This window comes from Erpetoichthys calabaricus, chromosome 11 (genome assembly GCF_900747795.2).
Source record: "Erpetoichthys calabaricus chromosome 11, fErpCal1.3, whole genome shotgun sequence".
Lineage (NCBI taxonomy): Eukaryota > Metazoa > Chordata > Cladistia > Polypteriformes > Polypteridae > Erpetoichthys > Erpetoichthys calabaricus.
In genome coordinates this window covers 4,167,724-4,194,697 of record NC_041404.2, presented here as the reverse complement: position 1 = coordinate 4,194,697, position 26,974 = coordinate 4,167,724, and the positions used below count along the sequence as shown (strand labels likewise).

Sequence of the window (26,974 nt, the reverse complement as noted above, 5' to 3'; positions counted from 1 at the left end):
GCAGCAGAATTCCTATATTACAGGACATCAACAACAGAGGTATTGATAAAGGTGATTTAAAGTTGATTCATTCAAAGTTAAAAACTGCTAAAAATTTTGACTCAAAGCCTAAAATTAGTACAGCCTTAATATACTTTGGGCATGAATAAAAAACTAACAAGAAAAGTTACTATTTGCTTTTACTCAAAATGTAACGTTCAGTTCTGCATCACACTCTGTATAACAGCATCTACTGTATAGCGAGTATAGAAAAAAGTTTGGATCTATTGGTTAATTTTTTGTTTTCTTTTATTATTTCCAATGTGCTTTTTTAAATTTTTGACTTGCATTGCAAATGTAATGATGATATGCAAGTGGACAACAAAGTTGGCTTTTTAAAAAATGCAACCTTTGATTAAAAAAAAATTGTTTCATCAGTTTAGTTCAAATTCATTGCCACATATGGTGTACACAGTAAAATGAAGTGCATGCTTGGCCAAGTACATCCTGCCACCACTGTCCAGTTGCTGAATCTCACTTCAAAGATTATGTCAAATATAACATCACAATAGATAATTATAAGCAAATCTTTTGAATGCATTACGCATGCTTCACTAAGGTAGTGTTTAAACTGACATGAGGAAACTACTTCCTGCTGTATTTCTCTCTCCTTCTGTGTGCCAGTCTTCATGTGCGCCCCCATCTCATCTGTGGCTGCCTTCATTTGCATACAACAGGAGGCCACATTTCTGTGTGTGCTCATGGCACAGAGTGAAAAAAAGGACCTGGTGCCATAGAAGAGCCCACTTGTTCCAGCACTGTTATTGACAAGTATCAACAAATTCAAAAAATATGTGTGGAAATATTTTCTTTTTTCTATAATATCACCATATTTTAACCAAATCAGTCAGAGAATTTTCGAGATTTTTGGGCATTTAGTTTTTTTACTGTTCTTTCTTAGTGGGTATCTACTAACCTAGGTGTACAATCCCGCCCAATTTCAGCTTTTTAACTAAATGGGGAAACATGTTTTTGTTTGTGGGTGGGTATGGGAATGAGTGTGTAAATCAACCTAAAATTTGGGAAATGGCACTGTCCTTAAAAATTACTATAGTAAAAAGGACCCCTTCCCCACCACACCAATAAAATTACATTTACAATTTTTTTTTAAATTTAAAAAGTCAATGTCCTTAAAACTCTCCATAATAAAATGGAACCTCCCACCAGGGTACACCCAGGGTCAAAACTCTGGGTTCCAATCTAGTCTATTCTCTCTTCCTGACAACAACAATAACAACATTTATTTATATAACATATTTTTATACAAATGGCGTAGCTCAAAGTGCTTTACAAGATGAAGAAATAAAAGATTATAAGAAACAAAAATATGATTAGGCAATACTAAGTAACAAAGAATAAAGTATGGTCCAATGGCTGGGACAACAGAAAAAAAAAAAAAAAAAAACTCCAGATGGACTGGAGAAAAAAAAAACAAAATCTGCAGGGGTTCCAAGGCCACAAGACCGCCCAGCCCCAACTGGGCATTCTACCTAATATAAATGACAAAGTGGGATATTTGTGCAAAATTTTGTTGAACAAACAAACACATTGACCTTTATATATTAGATATTCTCACTCCCTAATTAGGCTGTTTAGTAAAATAATTCTACATGGGATCTCATCTGTTTTAATTTTGAAAATAAAAAATGATCACAAAAGTTTGTCTGAGCAATACTCAAACTCAGGGTGCTGGAGTAATAATGCTAACCACTGTCTATCCAAGGTTGGCTCCTGGCTCGCATATGATGTTGGCAGAAAGTTTGGGCTCTTTGTGATACTATAACAGAAAAAACAGGTTTTGAAAACAGATGAATGGAAAAAAAATGTACTGTGATGACAGAAAACAAAACACAATAAATATTACTTAGAAAATGAATTACTTTTATTTTCAGAGGCACAGTTCTTTTTGTGGTGACTTAAATGACAGCAATATATTACAAAATAGGTGTGCATGTGTATGCTTTTAAAATTAAAAAAAGAAAAGAAATAAAAAAAACAAAACGCTTTTGAAAACCTCATATGCTAGGCTTGTTTAGATCTCACTTAAAAGAAACACAACAGGTTTTGTCTTAGCTTTAGTTTCAGCTTATTCCATGCAAAACATGCTAGAGTTATAAATACAGTACATATTGAAAAAAATCAAATAAAATAAAAGCACACACACACACATGCACACTCCAAAATGCTGCTAGGTGGAAATGGTACAAAGACCAAAAAAAAAATGTGTATTACCTAACTTTGCAAGTAAAAGTGCTGAGCACTAATTCTCACTTTTGTAAAAAAAATGCTTTATTTCACTGAGAAATTTTCAATAAGGCAGACCCAAGATCTCCAATATATTCGTGACCCTGACATGTGAGAAAAAGTTACAATGTCTCACACATACATATATATATATATATATATATATATATATATATATATATATATATATATATATATGTGTGTGTATTTTTCATAAAAAAGATGTTGATGGGTGTAACTTTAAAAAAAAACAATAAATTCAAGTGTAAGAGCATGTTCCATAATAATCAGAAACAGCTTCCAGAAGAACAGCTGACTGTTTTGTTGTCCATGAAACTTCTAAGTATGCATTTTACTGAGTACGAGTAGCATGCCTGCGAGAGTGTGCTTTGATCAGCTTCTCAGCATAGTCACCTAAAAAAGAACATGTAGTAAATTGTGTTTAAAAACAATAATAAAAAGTGCATCATGATATAGCATTACATTACATTCTCAAATTCACTTAATTCAGTTCATGGTCATAGTAGCTGAGCCTATACCAGCAGTACTGGGAACAAAGTAAGAACCAGTTTCAGTTCTAAGGTGAAATGTGTTTGTATGGTTGCACTTAACATGATCTGTCTAATGGTTTGATGTCTCAGTAGGGGTCATCACCATCAGCAACCACCATATAAGAATTGAAGAATTAAAGTTGTCTGAATTGGTTCTGAAGATGACATTGCCTTAGTCTCCAAGAAAGGAAGAATGTTCTGGCAGCTACAGTACATTGGAAGCAGATGTGGGAATTAATAGTCAAAAGAAATGTCCATCCATCCATTTTCCAACCCGCTGAATCCGAACAGGGTCACGGGGGTCTGCTGGAGCCAATCCCAGCCAACACAGGGCACAAGGCAGGAAACAATCCTGGGCAGGGTGCCAACCCACCGCAGGACACACACAAACACACCCACACACCAAGCACACACTAGGGCCAATTTAGAATCGCCAATCCACCTAACCTGCATGTCTTTGGACTGTGGGAGGAAACCGGAGCGCCCGGAGGAAACCCACGCAGACACAGGGAGAACATGCAAACTCCACGCAGGGCGGACCCGGGAATCGAACCCAGGTCCCCAGATCTCCCAACTGCGAGGCAGCAGCGCTACCCACTGCACCACCGTGCCGCCAAAAGAAATGTTCTAGTAATAATTATTTGCATTTATATAGCGCTTTTCTCACTACTCAAAGCGCTCAGCAATTGTAGGTTAAGGGCCTTGCTGAAGGGCCCAACAGAGCAGAGTCCCTTTTTGGCATTTATGGGATTCAAACCGGCAACCTTCCGATTGTCAGTGCAGATCTCTAGCCTCAGAGCCACCACTCCGCCAGTAGAAGCAGGGTGAAGGAGAGTGAGCTTTAAGCAGCCATCACCACAGAATCTATATGTGGTCCTAATTGCTGTTTTCTAGACCCCTGCTTTTTGTGACCTATGTTTTACCTACAAAAGATGTCCTGCTTCATTTTAATACTAGTGTTGTTTGTTACATTTTATGGAAAGATTTAATTGGTCACAACACAAGTTTAAATATTAAGGAAGTCTATACTCCTGAAAACTGGATCTCTCTGCCCCCTTCCCTCTATATACCCTAGAGTCGGAGTATCTGAACCAACTGGCTAAGCTTTTAAACTTTGAGATACTCCAGGTAGCTTTTAGGCAGTCTGTTGTTTTTAATGGTGGCAGGGTCCCATCTGTCTCATGTGGGTCTAATTTGTTGTGATCTGGCAGCTTACAAGGGTTTCACTGGAGGTTTCCCACTATCATTTTATGGTCTGTTAGAAGGTCAGCAACCACTGGCATATGTTAGAATGTCTTTTTCTCTAACAATAACAGAAAGCCACTAAACCCTCGTGGAGCTTTCATGGTGTCTTACATGATTAAAATAATAATAATTCACAAAAAATGCAAAATAGAAAAATCAATACAATAAACAATAAAATAAACTTTTGTTCTCATTTAATTTTGACTTTGAGTATTAATCTATTAAAATTACCAAACATGTTATATTAACGTTAATTACAAATTGGCTCGTTTGTAGTTTGAAAACAGCTACACAGGTATCAGTTCCTAAGTAAAGGTGCAGAATGAAGCATTAATATCCTTTTCGCAGCACAGGTTGATTTTTTGGAATCATGTTGATTTATTTTAAAGTTTCTAAGCTTTTTTACAAAATAGTAAGCTAAAAAAGAATTTTCATATGCCTCACTTTGTTCTATGTAGCAAATAAACAAAATGATTATAAAACCATAGTATAAATACCTTCTTTCAAGATGGTTCCAACCTAAAAGTCAGAAAGGAAAGAAAACAACGTGAAGCTTGTGAGAGATAATTTTGTCCAAAGAACAATTTTTCCTGAAATATTTTCTTTTATTGACTTTCAAACCATCAATGTCTTTCTAAGATACAGTATTTGTACTTTTATAGGGTAAAATAAATCGTTAACTGCATTTACTTTTAGGAAGAATTATGAAGAATTGATAATTGATGTTATAAAACACCTGGGTTCACATCCTGGGTCCTCCCTGCGTGGAGTTTGCATGTTCTCCCCATGTCTGCGTGGGTTTCTTTCAGGCGCTCTGGTTTCCTCCCACAGTCCAAAGACATGCAGGTTAGGTGCATTGGTGATCCTAAATTGTCACTAGTGCTTGGTGTGTGTGTGTGTGCCCTGCGGTGGGCTGGCGCCCTGCCCTGGGGTTTGCTTCCTGCCTTGCGCCCTGTTTTGGCTGGGATTGGCTCCAGCAGACCCCTGTGACCCTGTGTTAGGATATAGCAGGTTGGACAATGACTGACTGACTGACTGATGATGACTGTTATAAAACACTGAAAATGTATACATTTTTAAGCGTTTTTCCTCATGCAATTTTTATTTCTTTCTTCCTTTAAGCAGAAAGAAGTACACTTCAACCCAAAGTTAAAAAGCAGCTTCAGTTTTTATTTCATTTATTAATCTTCCATTGTTACATTTTCTCTCTTTTTCAGTTTCAGCTTTCTTCGGCCACTCCAGTTTTGTTGCACATCCCAAAAATGTGCTTAGACAATGACTACACACCTCTTAAGTGTTCAGTTGTGACTGAAAGATATGCGTGTGTGTGCTCTATGATAGACTGCCTATCCTTTTCACAGCTGGTTACTGGATCGAACTCTGTTTGTGGATACGCCAACCTACCTGGAAAAGATGACTGTCAATGGAAGCTTAATGTCCAGAAAAGCAATGCTGGCTATTTTTGGACATTATCTACCAAGGTAGAAAATACCAGCTCAGACAGTCACCACTTTTTATACTTTCAATCTTTTTTTTTTGTTCCATTGTCCCTAGTATAGTTTCTTAGTTTCTACAGACAAAGGTGTTCTCATTTATTGAAAGAAGGGTATCATCATTTACTTACTTTCATTGCAGAAGCTTTACGAGAAAATGAAACTTCATCTGCCATAGGCCGGAAAACTATATTACAAAAAATAAATAAATAAATAAATAGGTGACAGATCATAGTAATAACCAGTAAATATATAAAAAAACATGGTGTCTTCTCATGTACTCTGCACTATCAAATTATCCATTCTTGCAGAGAATGCCATAATGAAAATAAACTTAAGTCAAGAATAAGCTGAGTTTAAATCAAAATTTCACCCTAAACAGGATATACATTAATTCTGGTTTTACACTAAGAACCCGGGAATTAGCTAAACCAGGATAACTATGGTTTCTGAATTCAGCTATGAAATTTTTAGCATATTTGGTTCCCACTCAGCATGTGGCTCAATATATGCCATCCTGAAAAAACCTTAGCAGGGCTGGATGTCTCCATAACTTTTTATTCATAGAAGCCATATGAGAATTCTGTAGTAGAATTATTATTGCTTTGACAAATGTTTGATAAATCTGCTTGAATTGTTTAGTATTTGATTTTTCTGCAGACTGGAATCACAGGTGAACTGGGCAGCAGATAAAGTGCAAGGAATTTCTTACAACGTTCAACACAACTGAACAAAGCACCACATACAAAATGTCAAAAGAGATCAATGAATCTGGTGTTCTGAGAACGCAGATAGAATGCAAAAAAAGAACACAGTATTAGTCTCTATGTTTACTGTAATAAATTGTTGGCCTCATTCTGGTTCTGAGCAGTTTCGGATTATAGAAGTATAGCAGTTTTACTTGTAAAGCAAAGAAAATACTGTAGAGAATACCATAGAATTAATTGAAAACCTTAAAAAGGATGTGGTTGCAGTTCTAAATGCCATACTATGATGTATTAATGAAAAAAAATCTAATTCAACTAAATAAATAATATGAAATATTATAGTGAGGCCACGATGGAGCAGTGTCCCTTCCATGGTTAGTTCCTACTTTTGCCAATCCTACCAATGTGCTGCATGCTACAGCTCTTTCCAATCCAATGCTTGGAATAAGTGGGTGCAGAAATTGTATAAGAGAAAAAATTAAAAATGAGAAAGTTAAACAGGTACATTTCTAGAAGACTAGCTGTGCTACACATATTAGCCATTTGGTATGGGATTCGCAAAAGCAGTGTTAATGTTTGTGATGTGCCATCTTTTGGAATGACAAATACAATGCATTTGATTACTAAAAATGGTTGTGATGTGACATCTTTTGTAATGTCAGAGACATAGCAACACGACTGGCACACAAACACTTATCCTTTTATTAAGGTGGATGGGCTAGGTAATTAAGTAAAAGAATAAAAGGCAGCAACTGTTTTTTTTTTACTCAGTGTAATGGAAAACTAGTCATTTTCCTGATGACCTTAACCCAAAACACTAACATGTTGACATGCTTACAATTGCTTTTTTATTATTTTAGCTGAATTGATCATTTCCAGAACAGAAGGGTGCTATAGACACTCTTTGGACTATTAGCGATTGCTGAGCTCTTGAAGTGGTGTCATGGGGTTCCTGAACATAGGGAAAGATAGCAAAAGCCATGAATAACCGTAGTAGGTTTCGAAGTATGGGAACCTACTATATGCAGATGTACTGTCAGATGGCAGCGTAATTGGGTCAGAATGTGCAACAGTAAGTAGAACGGCTTGGATTTTTTGTTTCTCACTTAGCTAACATGGTGGACCAGCTCATTCTGTGTGGTTATGATAAGCAACACATGGAATTTTCTTGATCCGTTGAATGTATTAATTATGTTGAGATTGATGATAGCAGGAGTTGGTGCCAGATGATTTTTTTTGTGATCAGTTTTTTTTTATAGATTCAAGGAATTTAACACATATCAAGAAGGTCACTGGAAAAAGGGAAAAATGGTATACCCCAAATGGCATCCATGCCAGGTTTTTTAAAGCAGTTGCAGTGATGAATTTCCCATGCCTAGAGTCATAACTTATAATCAAATATTATAAACATTATACAGTACCTAATAAGCAAGTTTGTTTGCATACAGATACTCTAGCCAAACACCCATAAAAAGAAATAGAAAGGTGATAAACAGGTAATTTTGAGTTGTAATTGTGGAAATTGGGTCTCTATAACAATTTTCAGATATACAAGCAATTTTGTAGATGACACTTGGAATACATAAAAAATTACTACCAAATACGGTATTACAAAAATTGTTGCATTTTTTTATTCAGTCAATAAAAATGTGCATTTCAGAATTTTGCAGTGTAGTATGTGTCAAAGTGTCAAAAATGATTTAGCTCATGGGTATGGTTGTACTTTGGATATGTTGTGCCTGTCCATTTCATATTAAAAGAGTGTATAACACAAAAATCAATATTATTAATAATTTAATCATTGAAATATGTATGCATTGTCTGAACCTAAGTATTCTGAGGTGACCATGACCTTCACTGGAATGTTTAGTGCTGTACTGATTTTATTTTTACTTTTATCTACATTTAGCAAAATACTTAAAAAATAACTCCGAATGCAAATGTTTTTTACTAATTAATATAAAGTACTGTGTAAGAAGTGGAGCTTACCTGGAATCTGTAAAACTGAATCAATGGCATAGACAACTCCATTGGTGGCCATCATATCTGATTCAGACACTGGCATCTTGTTCACGTTGACAGTGTAGTTTTTCTAAGAATACATTTTTAAAAATTACAAGAAATGACTGACTTATGAGAATTTTTGACAGAAGACGGTGAATTTAGCCATTTTTTTAAACTCCAGTTGTATCACACAACACTAAGCAGAGAAAGAAAAAACATTTAAGAGGAATTGAAGAAATATTAATTTTAAGTGGTATGTACCTACATGCTGTGTTCATGTAATAATTTTCCAAAAAATATGCACACAAAATTTTGTACATAAAAGATTTAAGAGTACAAACCAAATCATGTATTGCACAGGTTTATCTTTCTATTAGAGCAGCCGATACCTCTGGCAGAACAACATAGAAGCAAACCATCAAGCCATTTTTTTATCAAAACATCTTCTAATTATAGAGAAATTACAGTTACTCACAGGCCAGGTGAAAGAATAATAATAATTTCAATGTTTTTAATTTCTGCTGATGTTTCTAACAAGTAAACATTGTTTAAAATGATAATTAATATAAATAATTAGGTAAAACTGATGATTCAAAAGGATTTTATCTGCTAATATGGAAAGTTAGGTCAAACTCAAAATAATATCTTAAACAAAATGAAAGCTATAAGGAGGAATTTTAAGTGGAATCCTACCATGTTTAGATCAAGTCTTTCTCCTTGAAGTGATTTGAGCCTGAAATGAGATCCCACTCCTCCACTGACCACTAGCTCCTCCCCAATGTGATATTTCAAGATATTGGCCAGCTGACGAGGATTGCCTGCAAGAGAACACAGTCTTTAAAAGCTGACACGTAACAGTAGGTATCAAAATAACAGTAGCACTACAGCATTGTTGATAAAGTTGGTTAAAGTTCAAAGACAAATTTAAAAATCGTGAGTGGTCTCCCCTAGATTTTCTCATATACTCAGATATGGGGATGGATATTTGAGAAGTAAACCGCAAGACAATGATTTTATTTTTATATTATGTACATTAAAGAACCATCAACAAGAAATCAAATCAAATTAATAATACTATATATTGAATAAGGGCAGCATGGTGGCGCAGTGGGTAGCGCTGCTGCCTTGCAGTTGGGAGACCTGGGGATCTGGGTTCGGTTCCCGGGTCCTCCCTGCGTGGAGTTTGCATGTTCTCCCCGTGTCTGTGTGGGTTTCCTCCGGGCGCTCCGGTTTCCTCCCACAGTCCAAAGACATGCAGGTTAGGTGGATTGGCGATTCTAAATTGGCCCTAGTGTGTGCTTGGTGTGTGTGTGGGTGTGTTTGTGTGTGTCCTGTGGTGGGTTGGCACCCTGCACGGGATTGGTTCCTGCCTTGTGCCCTGTGTTGGCTGGGATTGGCTCCAGCAGACCCCCGTGACCCTGTGTTCGGATTCAGAGGGTTGGAAAATGGATGGATGGATGGATATATTGAAGAAATAAATTTGGTTGACCTAACTGAAAGCATACTCAAGTTATCATGTTTACATACACGCACACACAGACAGACACTCAGATATAATTCAAAATTGTATTTTCAGACTTAGGGAGGTCTAATATGTCGAGATTCATCAAAATCTCAAAATCGAATTTTTGGACGATTACAATACTTTCCCTACGAGAAAGTAAATCAGAATCAGGGAGATTGAAATTCATCAAAATCTCGAGGTCAATTCTTTCCCTATACTTCTTATGCGAGAAAGTAAAAATATCAGACAGAATTACTGTAAAATGTTGTTAATTAGACATAGTAGCCAAAATAAACAACCTACGGTCGCAAATGGCAGAGAAGTGACTTCATATTTAAATAATGTCATGAATTCTGCTTAGTTTATGGGTGGCATGTTATTGCAGTGGTTAGCACTACTGACTCACAGCTCTTGGAAACTAGGTCCTAACCATGGTTCAGTCACTGTACTTTATGGAGATTGTTATGTGATTTCTGTGCCTGCGAAGGTATTCTTGTTTTCTTCCCATATCTGTAGTTTGCACATGCTAGATTATCTGTCTTCTGTTAATTGGTTGAATATGTATAAACATATAGGTGTGTTCTGTAGTGGATTGGTGCCCTGTCCAAAGCTAGTTCTGGCCCCATGTCCAACTGGATAATGGAACTTCAGTGAATGGACAAATGTACAATAATTTATGGATTAGGTGAAGTTTATAGCAGACAACTAAATGATTAAATGTAATGAATCCAAAGAGACTATGGTAGGTAACATAACAAAATATTTTTAAAGTCCACTTATTCTGATTTTGGTTACAGTGCACCTAATGAAGATCACTGAGCACAAGACAGAAGCCTTCCCTGGAATGGGCACCAAGTCATTACGGGGCCCACTATCATAACACTCTGATATACATACAAAGAGACAGTTTCTAACTGCTAAGGATGTGAGAGGAAAACCCACACGGATACAGAAGGAATTTGCAAACTCCACACAGACAACAAGCACATGTACAACATTGAATTCATGAGGGATCAAACATAAAGCATTAACATATACAAAAGGGCATATATTGAACAAATCATTGTTAAAAAGTGCATTTTACTAAACCTTAGAACAGGGGTAGGCAACGTCGGTCCTGGAGTGCCACAGTATGTGCAGGTTTTTGTTCCAACCCAGTTCCTTAACGAGAACTCAATTACTGCTGATGAAGCACATATTGCTTAAGTGACATTTTAATGCTTCATTTTAGTGGTCTCGCTTGTTAAGGTTCTCCAACCTTAATTGCTTATTTCAATCTTAAACTGCTGCATTCAGTGTTTTAATTGCTCCTTATTAGCAATAAGATGTAAAAGACAAAGCAGCCAGCAGTTCTCCAGCTAGCTTTTTTCCAATTACATCTGTGTGTGTTCATCATGCACGGTTTGATTTAATAAAACACTTGATAGAAAAATGTGACAGACTGAAAATTATCTGTTTTAGGCTTCAAATCATTTGGATGATATCCTTGGAAAGGAAAAAAATCTACGATATAAGAGCCTTACATTGCACAGACTAACAAGCCATAAAATTAAATAAGGTCTGAGATTGGCAATGATTGGTTTCTAATTAAGCAATTGGTTTGGAATGAAAACCTGTAGCCACTGCGGCTCACCAGGACCGACATTGCCTACCCCTGTTTTACATCTTATTGCTAATAAGGAGCAATTAAAACACTGAATGCAGCAGTTTAAGATTGAAATAAGCAATTAAGGTTGGAGAACCTTAACAAGCGAGACCACTAAAATGAAGCATTAAAATGTCACTTAAGCAATATGTGCTTCATCAGCAATAATTGAGTTCTTGTTAAGGAACTGGGTTGGAACAAAAACCTGCACATACTGTGGCACTCCAGGACTGACGTTGCCTACCCCTGCCTTAGAATATAATACAATACAATTTATCTTTGTATAGCCCAAAATCACACAAGAAGTAGCGCTTTAACAGGCACTGCCTCTTGACAGCCCACCAACCTTGACTCTCTAAGAAGACAAGGAAAAACTCCCAAAAATAAACCCTTGTAGGGTAAAACAATGGAAGAAACCTTGGGAAAGGCAGTACAAAGAGAGACAACTTTCCAGGTAGGTTGGGTGTGCAGTGGGTGTCAAAAAGAAGGGGGTAAATACAAGATAATATACAGAACAGAACACAAGTGTATTATATATGTTAGGTAATACATCAATGAGTTAACTTTTAAATAAATATCCTTTTTTTCTTTAGTTTTCAGGTACTATTTATGTCTTACAACATTAAGAAACCTACTTAAGGGTCACAGCAGGCAATAGCCCTTCCACGTGACATCAGATGCAAGACAGGAACCTACTGTGGATGTAGCATCAGTCCAATGTAGATTTTTAAATCGTATTGTACATAATAGTTTGATAGGAAGTTAAGCACAAAAGCTTTATTTACTTTTTACTTCAGTGGCCTTTTGACTTTTCTTTGTTTGTGGCACCCAGATACATTTTTCTGTAACTTTACTGATAACTCCAAATAATTCACCTTGCAACTGATTTAATTTAAAGTTTGTGAACAAAGCACTTTATTTGAAAGTGTGTATTTTCTGTTTAATAATGGAATTAGAAATGAACAATAAACATGTATTCAAGGTTTGTTCTGGTCTGGATTTTAATCTAAAGTGAATATAACATTTGTGAATTTAGGACTTAGGGGACTTTCTTACTCACACCTTCCTCACCTTGTTCATTTATTTTTCATTATAACCTGTCTTAGTTAAAGGATCAGGCTAAACATAAGACATTTTAAATTCTCTATCCTGTTACAAAAAAACTTTGTTGCCAGATATTATGCTAGTTTATTCTATATCATAAAACAAAATTATTTAATGTCCTGTTTATTTTTTTTGTCCGTAGAGATCCACCTTATATCTTTAGGGAAAGAACTGACCTAAAAGCTTGCGCTAACTCAGGAATGACTACTATAAATATACACTATGTGACATGGACAGTAGAAATGCTTGGTATTCATTTATTTTTCTATTTATCTCTTTTCTCTTTAAAGTGTGAGGAATGATAAAGCTATAAACTAGGACTGCACCTGGTGCTGTCTGCCTGATAGCCATCATTCCATCCCACTCGTAAAACTCACACGTGGACAGGACCATATAAAAAATTATTGTTGCTTGTAAAAAGAATATAATCATGACTGCTGTTTCAGCAACTGGATTTTACCCTAAGCAGTTTTAAAACCAAAAATACTAAAATGTGTCTGGTAAGACAGTTAACAGTAACTCATTTTGCACAAACTCAGAATGGCACCATCACCATAGCAGTTTAAGGGTGTAAAAGCCACAAATACTAAGAAATCCTTAGTTATGCTGTAAAAGCCATTGTCCATTTTGCTGCATAGCATGCATGCATATGCTGCCCGTGTAAGAAAAACAAACAGAAGCATAAGGATTTCTATAAACTATAAGGCAACCGTTCAGTCTATCAAGTGCATTGGGTTAACCAGTCATTAATTTGTCCAGATGTCTCCGGATACTTTTTAAAAGTTGTCAAGGTTTCAGTTTCAAGCACATAATGCAGTAGTTTGTTCTTGACCTCCAAGAAGAAGTGATTATAGAGAAGTGCTTACTGGTTTCTATGTTGAGTGTGTGTCCTGTTAATTTCCACTACTTGTATGATTCCTTGAAAGAAATTCTGCTTGTTCTGTTTTACTGATGTCTGAGAATTTTGAAGACCTACATTAGGTATCCTTTTAGGACAAGAGAAATTTAACATCTTTTGCCAATTAGAATAAGATGTGAACTTAAACTGAGCATTACATTTGCTTATTTACATTGGATGGCTTCTTAACCAAGTGTGCTATTACTTTTTTGTGGTTTAGGGACTAAAACTGTACGTTGAACTGCAGTCTCACTAGAGACTCTGAGCATAATCTATTTTTATTTAAGTTCATTACTTTTTATTTAACATTGTACTGCATGTACGGATTGCTTGAAAGCTAAGAATAGTTCATTTCTTGAGCACTAAACTTTTGAGTCAATGTTGCCCTTCTTGCAAGTACAGTACAATTAATGATCTTTCTCCCTAAACATACTTTTGGTTTGTTTACCTAATTTTAAGGTCTCTCTTGCCAAGTCTTTTTCTTTTACTGCCTTGCTGGCATTTTCTGTTAGTTAAATTTTCATGCCATTCATTACTTTCACAAGTTTGCTTTTTACGTAAAGAATCTTCAATGGTCTCCATTGGTGTCTCTGACATATTACTTGATTGTGATCCAATTTCCTAATTTAACTTTGATGTTCTTGACTACAAACTTTTAAATTCATATTTTGTAGGGAACTGAACAAAATATTTTTTAAAACCAAAATAAAAGTTTTTCATTTGTCTAATTTCCCAGTTTTTGACCAAACAACAGATTGGTTGGGTAGAATCTTCTTCTTATTAATGCATTCTATCATTAAGTCTGTTTATTAACTTTGATTGTAACTTCCAAAATCTTACATGGGACAGAGGTACATTTTATTAACTGGGATCTATTTTGTCTCTCTTTGTGTGAAATAGAATCACATTTGCAACCCTGCAGTCATGAGGTATTTCTTCCCTTAGGGACAATTAAGTATACTATCTATCTATCTATCTATCTATCTATCTATCTATCTATCTATCTATCTATCTATCTATCTATCTATCTGTCTGTCTGTCTGTCTGTCTGTCTGTCTGTCTGTCTGTCTGTCTGTCTGTCTGTCTGTCTGTCTGTCTGTCTGTCTGTCTGTCTGTCTGTCTGCTACAGTCTCATGAGGTGCAGGTTTGTCTTCAATTCCTAATGGCTGTACCACATCTGACCCCTCTATTACAAATATTTATATACCAAATATGTGTTTTCTTTTTCCTGAGGCATTCCATTTATCTCATCTTCCATAACCAGTTAGATTAAATATTTAGTTTATTTAATATTTCCTGCTGATTTTTCTTTGGGCAACCCTGAGATTTTATGTTGTCTTTTACTGGATCAGTATTTGATTTTTTTCTGCTGTCTTGGTTACCATTGCATTTTCTCTGACAGTCTCTTTCTTAATCATTTGGATGTTTTTTATCCTTAGCAGTACTTTTATTATTTCTCTAGATCATTTTGTTTTTGTCTTTGTCAGTTTTCCTGTTGTCGATAGTTTGGTACAATGTGTTTATTCATCCATTTATGTCCTCTCTTTTGGGCTTTAATTTAAAATGATTTTGACATGCACTAATTTTTTCATAAATCAGTCTGCTTCTGAAGTGACACTCTGTACTGTTTACAGTAGCAACATCTTTGTTTTGTTGTGCATTTCTGTATTTTGAAGACTATTTCATACTTCATTATAATGCCATGGTTGCTGTCTAAAGGTGTGTCTTACTCCGTCTCTGTTGCTAGATAAAAGTTACCGCACGGTTGGCTTGAGATTAGCACCATATGGAAGCAATCTTTTGCCATGAACATTTTATTTTCCTCTTTGTAATTTCAAAGGAGTTTTGGAAAGTTTTAATCACCTATGATCAGCACATCTTGTTTCTTATTTCTCTTATTGCAATTTTTTCTTATTTCTCTTGTATCAGTTGCTATTTTAATACTGGATGGGTTTCATCAGACTGAATGGAAAAAGCAGGAGGAGGACTGGAGAATTTTACGAATTTGCTGTAATGAAAAAGGGATCACAGTATAATTAAAACAATAAGTGTGATCCAGGTATTAAATTGCGGACTGACTTCATTTGTGTCACTGCCTGAGAAAGTAATTTACTCCATCCTGGCTGACTCAGCAGCAGAATAGATTCTCTCTGTACCAATATCTTTTTGATGAATCATTCTTACCTCTGGTGACTTCAAAGAAGGAATCAAGGCCTATTAGGCCTGTTCCTTTTATGGACACTGATCTATCCAAATGGTAATGCCTTTAAATAGAAACCTGGACAAAAAATCCAAGCAGGTCTGACCTCATTAATGCCACCTACAAGCCTGTATTGACAGCAGCAGCTCTTTCTTATCCAAGCCAGAAGATTTTTATGCATGTTTGGGAGAGGTTGTTGTTTGTTTTTATCATATTTATTTTATTTATTTATTGTATTTTTTGGGCGCTTCTGTAAAACTATAAATTCCCCTTAAGGGACAAATAAAGTATAACGTAAGTAAAGTAACTTCTTTGTGGCATATATGTCTAATTTCATTAAACAATCTGGGATGATGTAAATTATCAAAATGCTGTGGCCCATAGTTAAATTCCATAAATATATGTCTAAACTTCATCTTACTACCTTAACCCATAGTGCTTCACAAATGGTCCCTTCTTTGTTTACTTTATCTATCTTTCCTGACTAACACTACTACTAATCATAAAAATAACAAAAAGGCAATGATTATAACTAATGTAGAAAGTAAACTCCATTAAAAATGTACTGTTCTATTGCTATGCAGTAGGCAGAATGCAAACGATTGAGGTGTTCAACAAGATGATGGCTGAAATATTTGAGGAGGTTACTTACAGTACATCCAGAAGACTGGAACTTAATGGGTAAACATCAAATGAGCCTGTATGAGACAATTAACTTCCTCATATTCATATCTGTTATGTTTTTGTGGAATGTTACCATTTTTGCCAATTTCAGCTACAATGAAAATGTTTATTATAAGTCATTGTGGGGGACCAACCTATGGGCAAATGACAGCAATGTACAGAAGTGGTAAATGTCACATGAAAGGCCCATTATTGTCTAGGGTGAGAAACTGGAACTCACATTGCTTGTAACAGTAGATATTGTCATACATGAATGTGAAAGCAGAAATTGCCAAGAAGTGGTTAAAGCTAAATACTGTATGTTCTCAGGTACTCCAAAAGTGAGGGTGCCGAGGGTGGGGAGAGGTCCTAGGGAAGTGTCTGGACACTGAGGCTTATAGTCTCCAGTGGTAACAATATTGAAATTTCAAGAGGACAAGCAGCCCATGAGATAAATGTAAGACAGCTTAGAGCTGCTGGGATAATACAGACTGATAAAAAGAATCCTAACAAGTTGTCCCCTGTAGCCATGTTATGATGGCCCTGATTCTGTAACTGATTTTGAGACATGGCTCAGAATTACTACAAGTACTACAAGTGTGAAGTTTAAAGTTCTCTTCTTAACTTTAGCCTAATAGTCAACAGCTGGAAGGAGTGTTGAGATGTAGGCTTACTGGTGGGGGGAAGAGAGGAAAGGGATGAAAGTGGAACTGAGAAAAGGTGGTTGAGAGAGAGAGATGGGAAGTGAGAGGCAGTTGTTTCCTGTGTATTTCAGATAGATAAGTGACCTATCTACACCTTCTATGTGGCAAAGTCAAATAATGTAAAGGCAGATCCAGAGAGGCAGCAATTGTGTATCTTTGTATTCCTTATTTTGTTAAAATAATTACAGCTATTTGAAACCTTGAACACCTTGTGAATTCTGTATTATTTTAAAAAATGAAGAAAACATGGATAGTTTAAGCAATAAATGGTACTTTAGTTGAATTACCTAGTGCAGTGGTTCCTAACCTGGGTTCCGAAGGAATATGTCGGGGCTCCACAGCAGAATGGGAAAATAAAATCATATTTAATAAGTTGTAAATAATAAAGCATTTTTCTAATTCACCTTGTATTTTAATAATATCATCGTCACTTTGTTAGTGTGGCTTGCCAATTACACCTATTAATAAACACATTTTTGAAAAGCTACTCAAAGGTTACCACAGATGTAAAAACCGTTGCATGGTGGCGTTAAAGTAATTCACAGAAAGCTAGACATAGTGTGATGAATGCTAAAACATATGTAATGATGGATCTTTTTAAAAAAGGAAACATTCCGGAGAAAACCCATCTTGTAGTTCTGCTTTAAATTTATCAAATGAATCATATTCTGAAGTGCAATCTAAATCTAGAAAGTATGACGCTTCATACATAGAGTTTGGAATAGGGCTGGCTAAGAAAAAGTATTCCAAGACCCCAAATATGTTCTTTGTAAGGAAATTCTGTGAAACGAATGTCTAAAGCCATCTAAATTGAAGACATCTAGAACAAAGCATCCAGCTGATGTTAGGAAACATGCTGACTTTTTCCACAGGAAAGCAGCACTGCTTGTGAAATAAGTGAGCACTTTCACACAGCAAGCAATTGTTCCAAAGAGGGCACCGAAGGCCTCCTTTTTGGTGTCATATCGCATTGCCCGCGTGAAGAAAGCTCACACACTTGGAAAACATCTGATAGCATCAAAGACATAGCTCTGGAATTGCTTAGTGAGGTAGCTGCCCGTAAAATTGACACTGATCCTTTGTCAGACAGCACTGAGTGTAGACGGATATCAGACATGGGTGAGGATGTAACAGACCAGCTCCTGAAACTGATGAAAAACTGCCTTTGGTTTGTGCTGTAGTTCAATAAAAGCACAGATGTAGCTAATGCAGCACAGTTTTTTGTTTATGTCAGAATTATTGGGAGATGAAAAGTTTGTTGAGGAGTTTTTATTCTGCAAAATATTCAGGGGAAGACGTCAGGTCAGGACATTTTTCAAATATTTGGACGCATTCATGTAGGCAAATTTAATTGACTTGTCTTATTGCATGGCCGTATATATGGGCAACTCTGCTGCAATGACAGGCAAGTGTAGTGGAGTCGTCACATTAATAAAGGCCAGAGCTCCAGATGCCATGGATACACACTGCATGCTTCACAGAGAATCACTTGTCTCAGAAAGGTTGAAGGATGAATTGCAACAAGTGCTTAAAGACATTGTTAAAGCTGTAAATAGTACCAAAGCACATCCCCTTAAACACAGGCTGTTTGCCAAACTGTGTAGCGAAATGGGTGCCAGATTTGAAAGTCTTTTGCTGCATTCTGAGGTCCGTTGGCTGTCTCGTGGTGCAGTTTGACAATAAGTTCTGTGAAGAGCTGCATGAATTTCTCTCTTCTGAGAACTCCCAGTTTGCTGGCTGTTTTGAGAACTAGTCGTGGGTCCTGAAACTTGCGTATTTGGCCAACATATTTCAACCTTTAAATAGCTTGAATCACAGCATGCAGGGCTCCAATCTCAGCATATTTAATTTGCAAGATAATGTTTGTGTATTTATACAAAAATTGGACTTTGGGAGAAAAAGCTTAATGAAGGAAATGCTATAATATTCCCGCTCCTTCACCAGGAGCTTGGAATCTCCAATGAGCCTGCAGACATAGTTCTGCCTATAATTTTGTCACATCTGATGCACCTAAAAGAATTCTTTAAACAACTATTTCCCAGACCTGGAAAATCGTCATTTAAACTGGATCAGAAATCCATTTGAGTCCAGAGGATTGTCTTGCTTTTGAGATCACAAGAGGAATGAATTGAAATAACCCATGATGGAAGATTGAAAATGCAGTTCTCCTCCATTAACCCTGTCAGAATTTTGAAGCAACCGCAGAAACGAATACCCAGTGTTGACCTAAAAACCCATCTGATGCTTCTCACCATTAGCAACAACAACAATGTGTAAGTCAGGTTTTTCTGCATTGAAAGTACTGAAAACCAAAAACAGAGTATGTCTAAGTGTGGAAAATGATTTGAAATTCTCCCTAACCCAGCTGCAACCCAGAGTGGACAAACTGAGTGTGCCGGACAATCCAAGTCCAAAAGTCTCACTAGGCCTAGGCTGAGTTTAATTTATATATTTATTATGAGCAGTCTTCTTTTTTAAAAAAATTGTTTTGTTACATGCACTTAACAGGTAGTAGGTCTGTATAGCAGTTTATTATTGACACGTGGGATATGTCATTTTTTGGAAGGCGAAAGGTAGAAAGTCCTCAGCCTAAGGTAAAGTCTCTTAGGGGAGCCTTTTCATTAAAAAGGCTGGGAACTCATGGTTTCCCCCGTGACATTATATTGGTCGGCACATCGTTAAAATATTTCTATTTGAATAAATGGCTATGGTACTTCTGACATCTGTTATTCTTCACTCTGAAAAATAATTGCTGAAGTATTTCCTCTTTACATATTGTTTATCTATTATACCTATAAAAATTTCCTATGACAAGCCAAGATAGAGTACAGAAGGATTCCAAGTGCTGTTGCTCTTAAATGGGTAGCCAACACAGACCATTGTTCATAGTTATTGTAAACTAAATTCTTTTGAATTTCAGTGGTTCCTGTGTAGAAAACAGTGAAATACTGATGTATTATTTTAACAAATTAGCAGAAGGATTAAAAAGGATAATAAAAAATCATAAATTTTGTAAAAAGGTGTAAAGGTGTAAAAGGAAAAAAAATACTTTTCTAGCAAATATTAGGCATATGATGCCACAAAACCTTCACTGTATTGTTACTCTACACACACTGAACTACTAGCTGGTAGAAACAATTACAAATGATAAGCTGTCAACACTGAATTTATGTGAACAGGTGCAAAAAAGAGCAGTGCCCAGAAAAATCTCAAATGAATGCTGGACTTCAGGAAGATGGCAGAAGCTTAACTTGACAAGGAATATGTGACAGCAGTGGCAAACACTCAACCAAGAGATCTTTAATGTATTTTATTATATAAAGGATATCAAATCAGACAGCAAAAACAAGTTCCTTACCCATGAGTTTATTTAGATCTGCCGAAGGCATAGCACGGAAGGCTTCATTAGTTGGTGCAAACACTGTGTAAGTACCAGGGCGATTTAGTGTTTCTGTCAAGCCTGCCTTCTGGATGGCACCAACCAGAGTGCTAAAATATAAAAAATAAATAAATACAAATTAGGCACTTATACATAAATTACTAAAATAATTAGCAGGCTAAGTCTGGGACTTGTGTTAGTGGAGTCAGATAAGCATCACCAGTGTTTTATTGTAATTTCTTCATCTATGAAAGGTTAAAATAATTTTTATCAGTGAGTTGTTTAAAAATGTTTATCTGTGATTCTGATTTTATACTTACAAGCACTGAATTTAAATTATAAAGATACTAGCCTTGGTACCTGTCGAAGATAGCTAATAAAATAAATATTTGCTATTGCTTGCCCTATGTGTACTTTCTGCTGCTTTCCTCTGTATTTGTGTGTGTTTGAACATCTCTTCACCGGCACTCCTACTCTCAAGTGTGTTCCCATAAAAGCCTGCTTCACAGACTCTATCATAATTTTCAGTGAAACCTTTTTAGCCTCTTTTTATACTTTCCTTGTTTGAGGACGACTCTCCCAGCTTGTGCATTTGCTTCTCCTTGTGTGTCTCACACTAGCGCTTCCACTTTCATTACATCACCAAAGTCAAACTGACCAATCAGATTGCTCTGAGGGACTGGACACACAGATCTTGGCGTTTTTTTATATAGTAGATACTTGTTTGCCAACGACAAAGCTGTAACTATACTGTCTGCCTTTCGGGATGCTTGGGTTTCTGTCATAAAAAAAGCTTAATAGGCAGACAACTGCTCAGTTTGAAATATCATAAAATAAATGAGTACACAGCATAGAAACATGCTATTTTAGTATTGAGAAAGTATGCAGAGATGCAAAGTGGAAAAACTGAACACTTAGCCCTGCTTCCTTTATACCAAGCCACATTTGCACTTACCGTTCTTTTTAATTATAAAATAACATATTAAAGTGATCTTCAACAATCTTCTAATAAAACAAATACTTTCAAAAGAATTATTAAGTTAGTGAAAGTGTGTTTCTTAACACAATTAGCCTTTTGTCATTAGTGGTTGACGGTGTGAACTGGTGTCACTGAACAATGACAGCATTTAATTACAATGGTAAAGTGAAAAACAATTGGAATTTGCCTCCGTGGAACCTATCCAGCATTAATTTAGAAAAGTGTCTGAAAAGCATTGATGAGAGATCCTGTGGCTACTGTTTTTTATGTTAACCCATTCCTGCCATTAGTTGTGGTCCTTGTTTAATTAGAGGTCTTATCTCTACTGATCATCTATAGAATCTTAAATAGATTACAGTGGTTGATTTGGTTTTATTCATCCATTTTCTATACCTACAGTATATATCTTCTAAAGTTTAATGAAATGCTGGAACAACTCAAAGAGCTAAACAGGAACCCTTCAATTCATGCTACAACAATCTAAATAAGAAACAGATTCACACACACACACACATTTAAATTAGATTATTTATACATTCTGACAACATGTGTTGGGCTATGGGCAGAAATCAAAAGGTATCAGGGAAAGAACAGCAGGCTCTAAAAAAGGGGGCAGCCCATACCAGAAATAAAAATGCAATGAAATCTGAGCAGACAATGCTTGGCAACGCTCTGTTGTGGTGCACTCTGTCATTTGTTTTTAAGACATTTAACAGAGACCTATATACAGTATTTACTTATTCATTTATATACCTTTAATGGAAAACTTCCAACAAAAATGTATTTTTTATGTTATTGAATACAGTGGTCTTGACCAATGAATAAGGGGGAGACAGATCTTCTCTTCAAAACCACTCTATTATAGTAATGCATTTTTCCCATTTTTATTGTATGCTGAGTTTTCTGGACGTTTTCTGGAAGTAAGTATTAATAATATTTTAGTAAAAAAAATGCATTTATTGCCACAATTTCAGCATACTAATGGATAAAGGACATGTGGATTATTCGAGTTACGTGACAATTTTTTTTCTCTTTTTAGATGAACCTTTTTCACATTGGTTACCATTGTCCAACATTGGTCACTATTGGGTCTCATTCTATTAGAATCTTTGTTATGTATTAAATTTTTTTTTCTTGGCCATAACTACAAACTACATGGGGTAAATCACATATAAAAATATCATTTTAGGGTGATGTACTCCTTTAAGTTAAAATTTTATATTTCTGTTACGATGTGTTTATAATATCTCTTCTGCTATATATTCCCAAAAATAAAGAGCACACTGATGCAAATGAAAGTGGATCAGCTCAATCCAATCTATTCACACAGTACATATAAGACCTAATGCTATATATGCAGCATCTCTGCTAGGCTTTTTTTTAGAAATGAAATCATACAGTTTGGCTTGCCAATGTCTTCCTTCTTCCTTTTCATCATTTCCCATTTCTATGTGGGGTCAATGTGCTTTACCAACCTTCTCAAACAGTTTAGTCCTGCACCTCTTTCCAGTCAGACCCTTTTCCTTCAAAATCTTCTTTTTACTCTATCCATCTTCCACTGTTTAGCCTCGCCTGTTCTTTCATTACCATCACTATTTCGATCATATTTTCATTGTTTCTCCTCATCACATGTCCATACCACTTCAACCTACGTTTCTGTACTTTCTTAAATATTTCTCCCACTTCAGTTGTAGCTCCAATTGTTTCATTTCTTATTCTGTCCTTTTTTGTAACTCCACATTCTCATTTCTGGCACATATAACTTCTTTTCCTGCCCTCCCATTGCTATTCATATCTCAGCTGTATACATCATTAATGGTCTTACCACTGTCTTAAAACCTTATTTTTAACCTTTACATTAATTCTTTGATCACACAATTCTCTTGATATCTTCTTCCAATTGCTCCAATAACACTGCACTCAATGGATTATCTCTGCATTTAATTTTCCATCTTGGGCTACCACTGATCGTAGATATTAATAAGTATTCACTCTTTTCAGTAGCTCTCGCTAACTTCTGAGTCCTGATCATCATTATACCTCATATATTCTTTCTTCTTCCTATTTATCTTCAGTTCTTAATCTTTCAAACCATTTCTTCATTCTCCCAACTTCCTCTCCACTTTCTCTTTTCTGGTGTTACACAACACAACGACATCAGCAAAAAATGCACCAGGGAGATTGGTCTTTTATCCCATGACTCAGCACATTCATAACCAGATCAAAGAGTTAAGGACATAAAGAAGATTCCTAATGCAAGACCTACTCTAATTGGGATCCTGTCTGTTACTGTAACACTACTTTTAATTCCCTCATACATATCCTGGACAATTCTCACAAACTTCTCTGGTACTTCTTTTTCTCTCATGCACCTGCAGACTTCTTGACATGGCACTCTATCACAAGCCTTCTCCAAATCAATAAACACCATATGCAATCCTTTCTGTTTTTCACAATGCTTCTGTATGAGCGGTCTTAATACAAAGACTGCATCAGTTCTTCCTCTCCCTGGCATAAAACCAAACTGCTTCTCCCCTATGGTGGTCTGATCCCTAAGCCTTCTCTCTATAACCCTTTCCCAAATTTTTATTGTATGTGACATCAGCTATTCAGGTAGTTTCCTCGATCCTGAATATTGCCCTTCTCCTTATAAATGGGTACAATCACATTTGTTCCTCTGCTCTTCTGGTATTCGCATTTACCATAAAATCTAAAATAGTGAAAAATCAGCAGCTGCTGTGGTAACCCTGAAGTAACCTGAGAAACAGCAATTTATAGTACATTTTAACAATTTAAAGTGAGTAATACTTAAATTGGATACCCACTAGAAAAAAACTTCAAAATTAAGTAAAATATATAGATTCATATATTATATACCACATAAAATATATTGAAACATGTGTGCCCTTCTACAGGTGAAAGCTAAATAGGTCTACTTTTTCCGAAATTTTCCGTAAAACAAAACTGTTACGTGTAATGTGTTTTCTTGTTTTATGGTATTAAGCAAATAATGCATAAAATTGTAGTGTAAAATGACTCAGAGAATATAATAGAGGCCAGAAGGACACGTCAGCCTAGTGATTTAATCAGGAAACCATCAGACACATTCATAGACTGTGCAGTAATTTATCACAGAAAGCATTTGAACTTGATACTCTATATTTTGAAACTGCTGTCAATGTGGGCTGTAGTGGCAATAATTCTGATAAGAATCATGACAGTAGCCAGTTAAAAAAAGAAAAAACAGAGAGAGTTACCTCAAATTATGGCTTCGTTGTGCAAACCTGTTAACATATTTCATGTCATACATTAGAAAAACATCACTCCTTTGTTAAAGATCTAATGGCTTAATGACAGAGTGGTATGTACTTCTGATAAACATACAAAAGTATTTAGTATGGGTGGCCATGTTGAAATATATATACAGAGAGAGAGTGCAGTGTGGCTGGATACGATCCGACATCCAACACTCTAAATTGAATAGATAGAGTGTGTTTGGTGATCATCAGATTTGTTAAAAATACATGATTTTAAGTCACTCTGGACTAAACAGATTATTACTTTAAGAAGATCTGCTACATGTCAAATCTGAAAACAAGGTTTTCAATGTTACTTTAGCCCCAGGTTAAAAAGTTTAAGATCTTACTTCAGACATTTAATAGCAATATTAATAGTTCCCCCATCTATTTATAATGAAGGGTTATTTGGGCTAGACCCTATGTTAATACAGTATACTAATAATAAGAAGAAGAAGATAAAGAAGAAGAAGAAGAAGAAGAGGAGGAATAGTATGTATTTGTCAACAAATTTATTAATATGATTTTAAAGACAAAAGCAGAAATAGTTATGTCATTTTTTCAGAGGTTTTAAAGAAGCATGTTGTACAGTGCAGAATATCAGAGCAGATTAAGAAGAGGATGCTTCTGTCTGTAGTATTCACATAATGGGTGGATCGCTCTGTCCACTATTATACATTGTCATCATTATTTCAACACAGTTCTCCTGATGGGAAGCTTTATATATTCATTTTGCTAGTAAAAAGCATCTATTTCATTGTTTAGATTTATCTTTTTAGTTTTTCAAACAGTTTTTAGGGCACAATAAATATTTTAAGGGTATTATTTGACTATAAAAAAAATTCCATCCTGAGTAGTTTGAAAACATTTGATACAATTTTTTAGTAGCTTTGTTGCTCCACATGTCCAGATATGGTACCGTAAAAAAGCTCCAATAATTTAAAATATCTGCAGCCAGAAACAGATCTTTGTTGCTGTTGACAGTTTAACAAAATCTGAGTGGATTCCAAATATACTATATAAGTAAACTATATTGTTTTTCTTTTTCAAGACCAACACTCCTATACTCATTTTCACTGATTTGAGGCAATTTGTTTTTAAGTTGACTAAAAGTACAAGGCCACCCATAAAATGAAGTGTTATGGATTTTTCTCAGCCTGGACAGCCCTTTCAGTAAACACATAAAACTTCCATTTTCAAAGCTGTTGGTAGCAATTTTTCAGTTAATGTATATGAAATGGTGTGTGCAGAAATTAGAACAAATTCAAATTAACAATACAGGGCTAGGAAACAAAATATCCAATGATGTCCAATATTTGGTAAATTATCAGGTTCTCCAACTGGGGGTTGGTGGCAGGATTGGCACTGCAGCCACCGTGAAAAAATCAAACTGTTTCAGTGTGGTGCTGAGGTGTCACCCACTGCACTCGGGTCTCAATCCAGGCGGTTTGTCATGTGGTGGCTGTGGCAACACGCTATCAGTGCATGCTCCCAACCTCTCTCTCTCTCTCTCTCTCTCTCTCTATCTAATTTCTGACCTTTAACCAAAATAAGCCTAAAAGCCAACTAAATAAACCAATCAGAATTGACAGATTTGGTATATTTTTGGAGGTGTTATGGAAGAAGATGATCCACTGCGGCAACCCCTAATGGGAGCAGCAGTACACATGGATAAATGCTGTGCTGTTCTTCTCCTTCTTAAGCATTTTTCTGTTTCTCTTTTTACTTACCTACTTTGTTAATTTTTAATTAGTAACTTCATTTATTTACAATTCATTTTTGTTAATTTTAGGGATCTATTTTCTAATTTAGTAGAAAATAATGTGTTTTGTGTTTATTCCCAGTTTCTTTTCAAGTAAAGTCAAGTTAGGTTTATTTGAATTTTGCAATGTGCTAGCGTACAGGAGAAGGAAAACATGCTTTCTCATTGGGTCAAGTGCAACATAAATCAACCTAATGCTATACTATGACACAGAAGACACAGCATACACCTGTCACATTAGAAACAAGACAGTAAATAGTTACACAAATAAACTAAAGGATAAACAGGCACTTTAACAATCTTAAGAATTAACAATTTACACTCTTTATGGATAATGACAGGTATAGCAGCAATCAATAACTGTTAAGCAGTTCTAAAAGCTTGAGGAAAAAACTGTTACTGTACCTAGTCGTGCTGCTCTGAAGACTGTGGTACCGTTAATTTGTCGAGGTACTTGTGGCTACTGTAATTCTAGTTGACAGTAATTTTGTTAACTAAGAAACATCAAGTGCCTGATTATGTATGATATAATTAGACTCCATCTTTTAATTTTAGCT

At 35.7% G+C, this 26,974-nt stretch overlaps 1 protein-coding gene across 1 annotated transcript in view; it reads right to left on the bottom strand.

Moving 5' to 3' along the window:
- Positions 1-1,899: 1,899 nt before the first annotated feature.
- tgfbi (transforming growth factor, beta-induced) overlaps positions 1,900-26,974 on the bottom strand; it is a 65,681-nt gene continuing 40,606 nt past the window's right edge. The window contains exons 12-17 of the mRNA XM_028812651.2: positions 20,360-20,490; positions 8,977-9,101; positions 8,269-8,371; positions 5,704-5,759; positions 4,577-4,598; positions 1,900-2,697 (exon numbers count right to left, since the gene is read on the bottom strand). Of these exons, the coding sequence (XP_028668484.1) occupies positions 2,636-2,697; positions 4,577-4,598; positions 5,704-5,759; positions 8,269-8,371; positions 8,977-9,101; positions 20,360-20,490 (499 nt within the window). The 3' untranslated portion in view covers positions 1,900-2,635. The remainder of the gene's footprint in view (positions 2,698-4,576; positions 4,599-5,703; positions 5,760-8,268; positions 8,372-8,976; positions 9,102-20,359; positions 20,491-26,974) is intronic.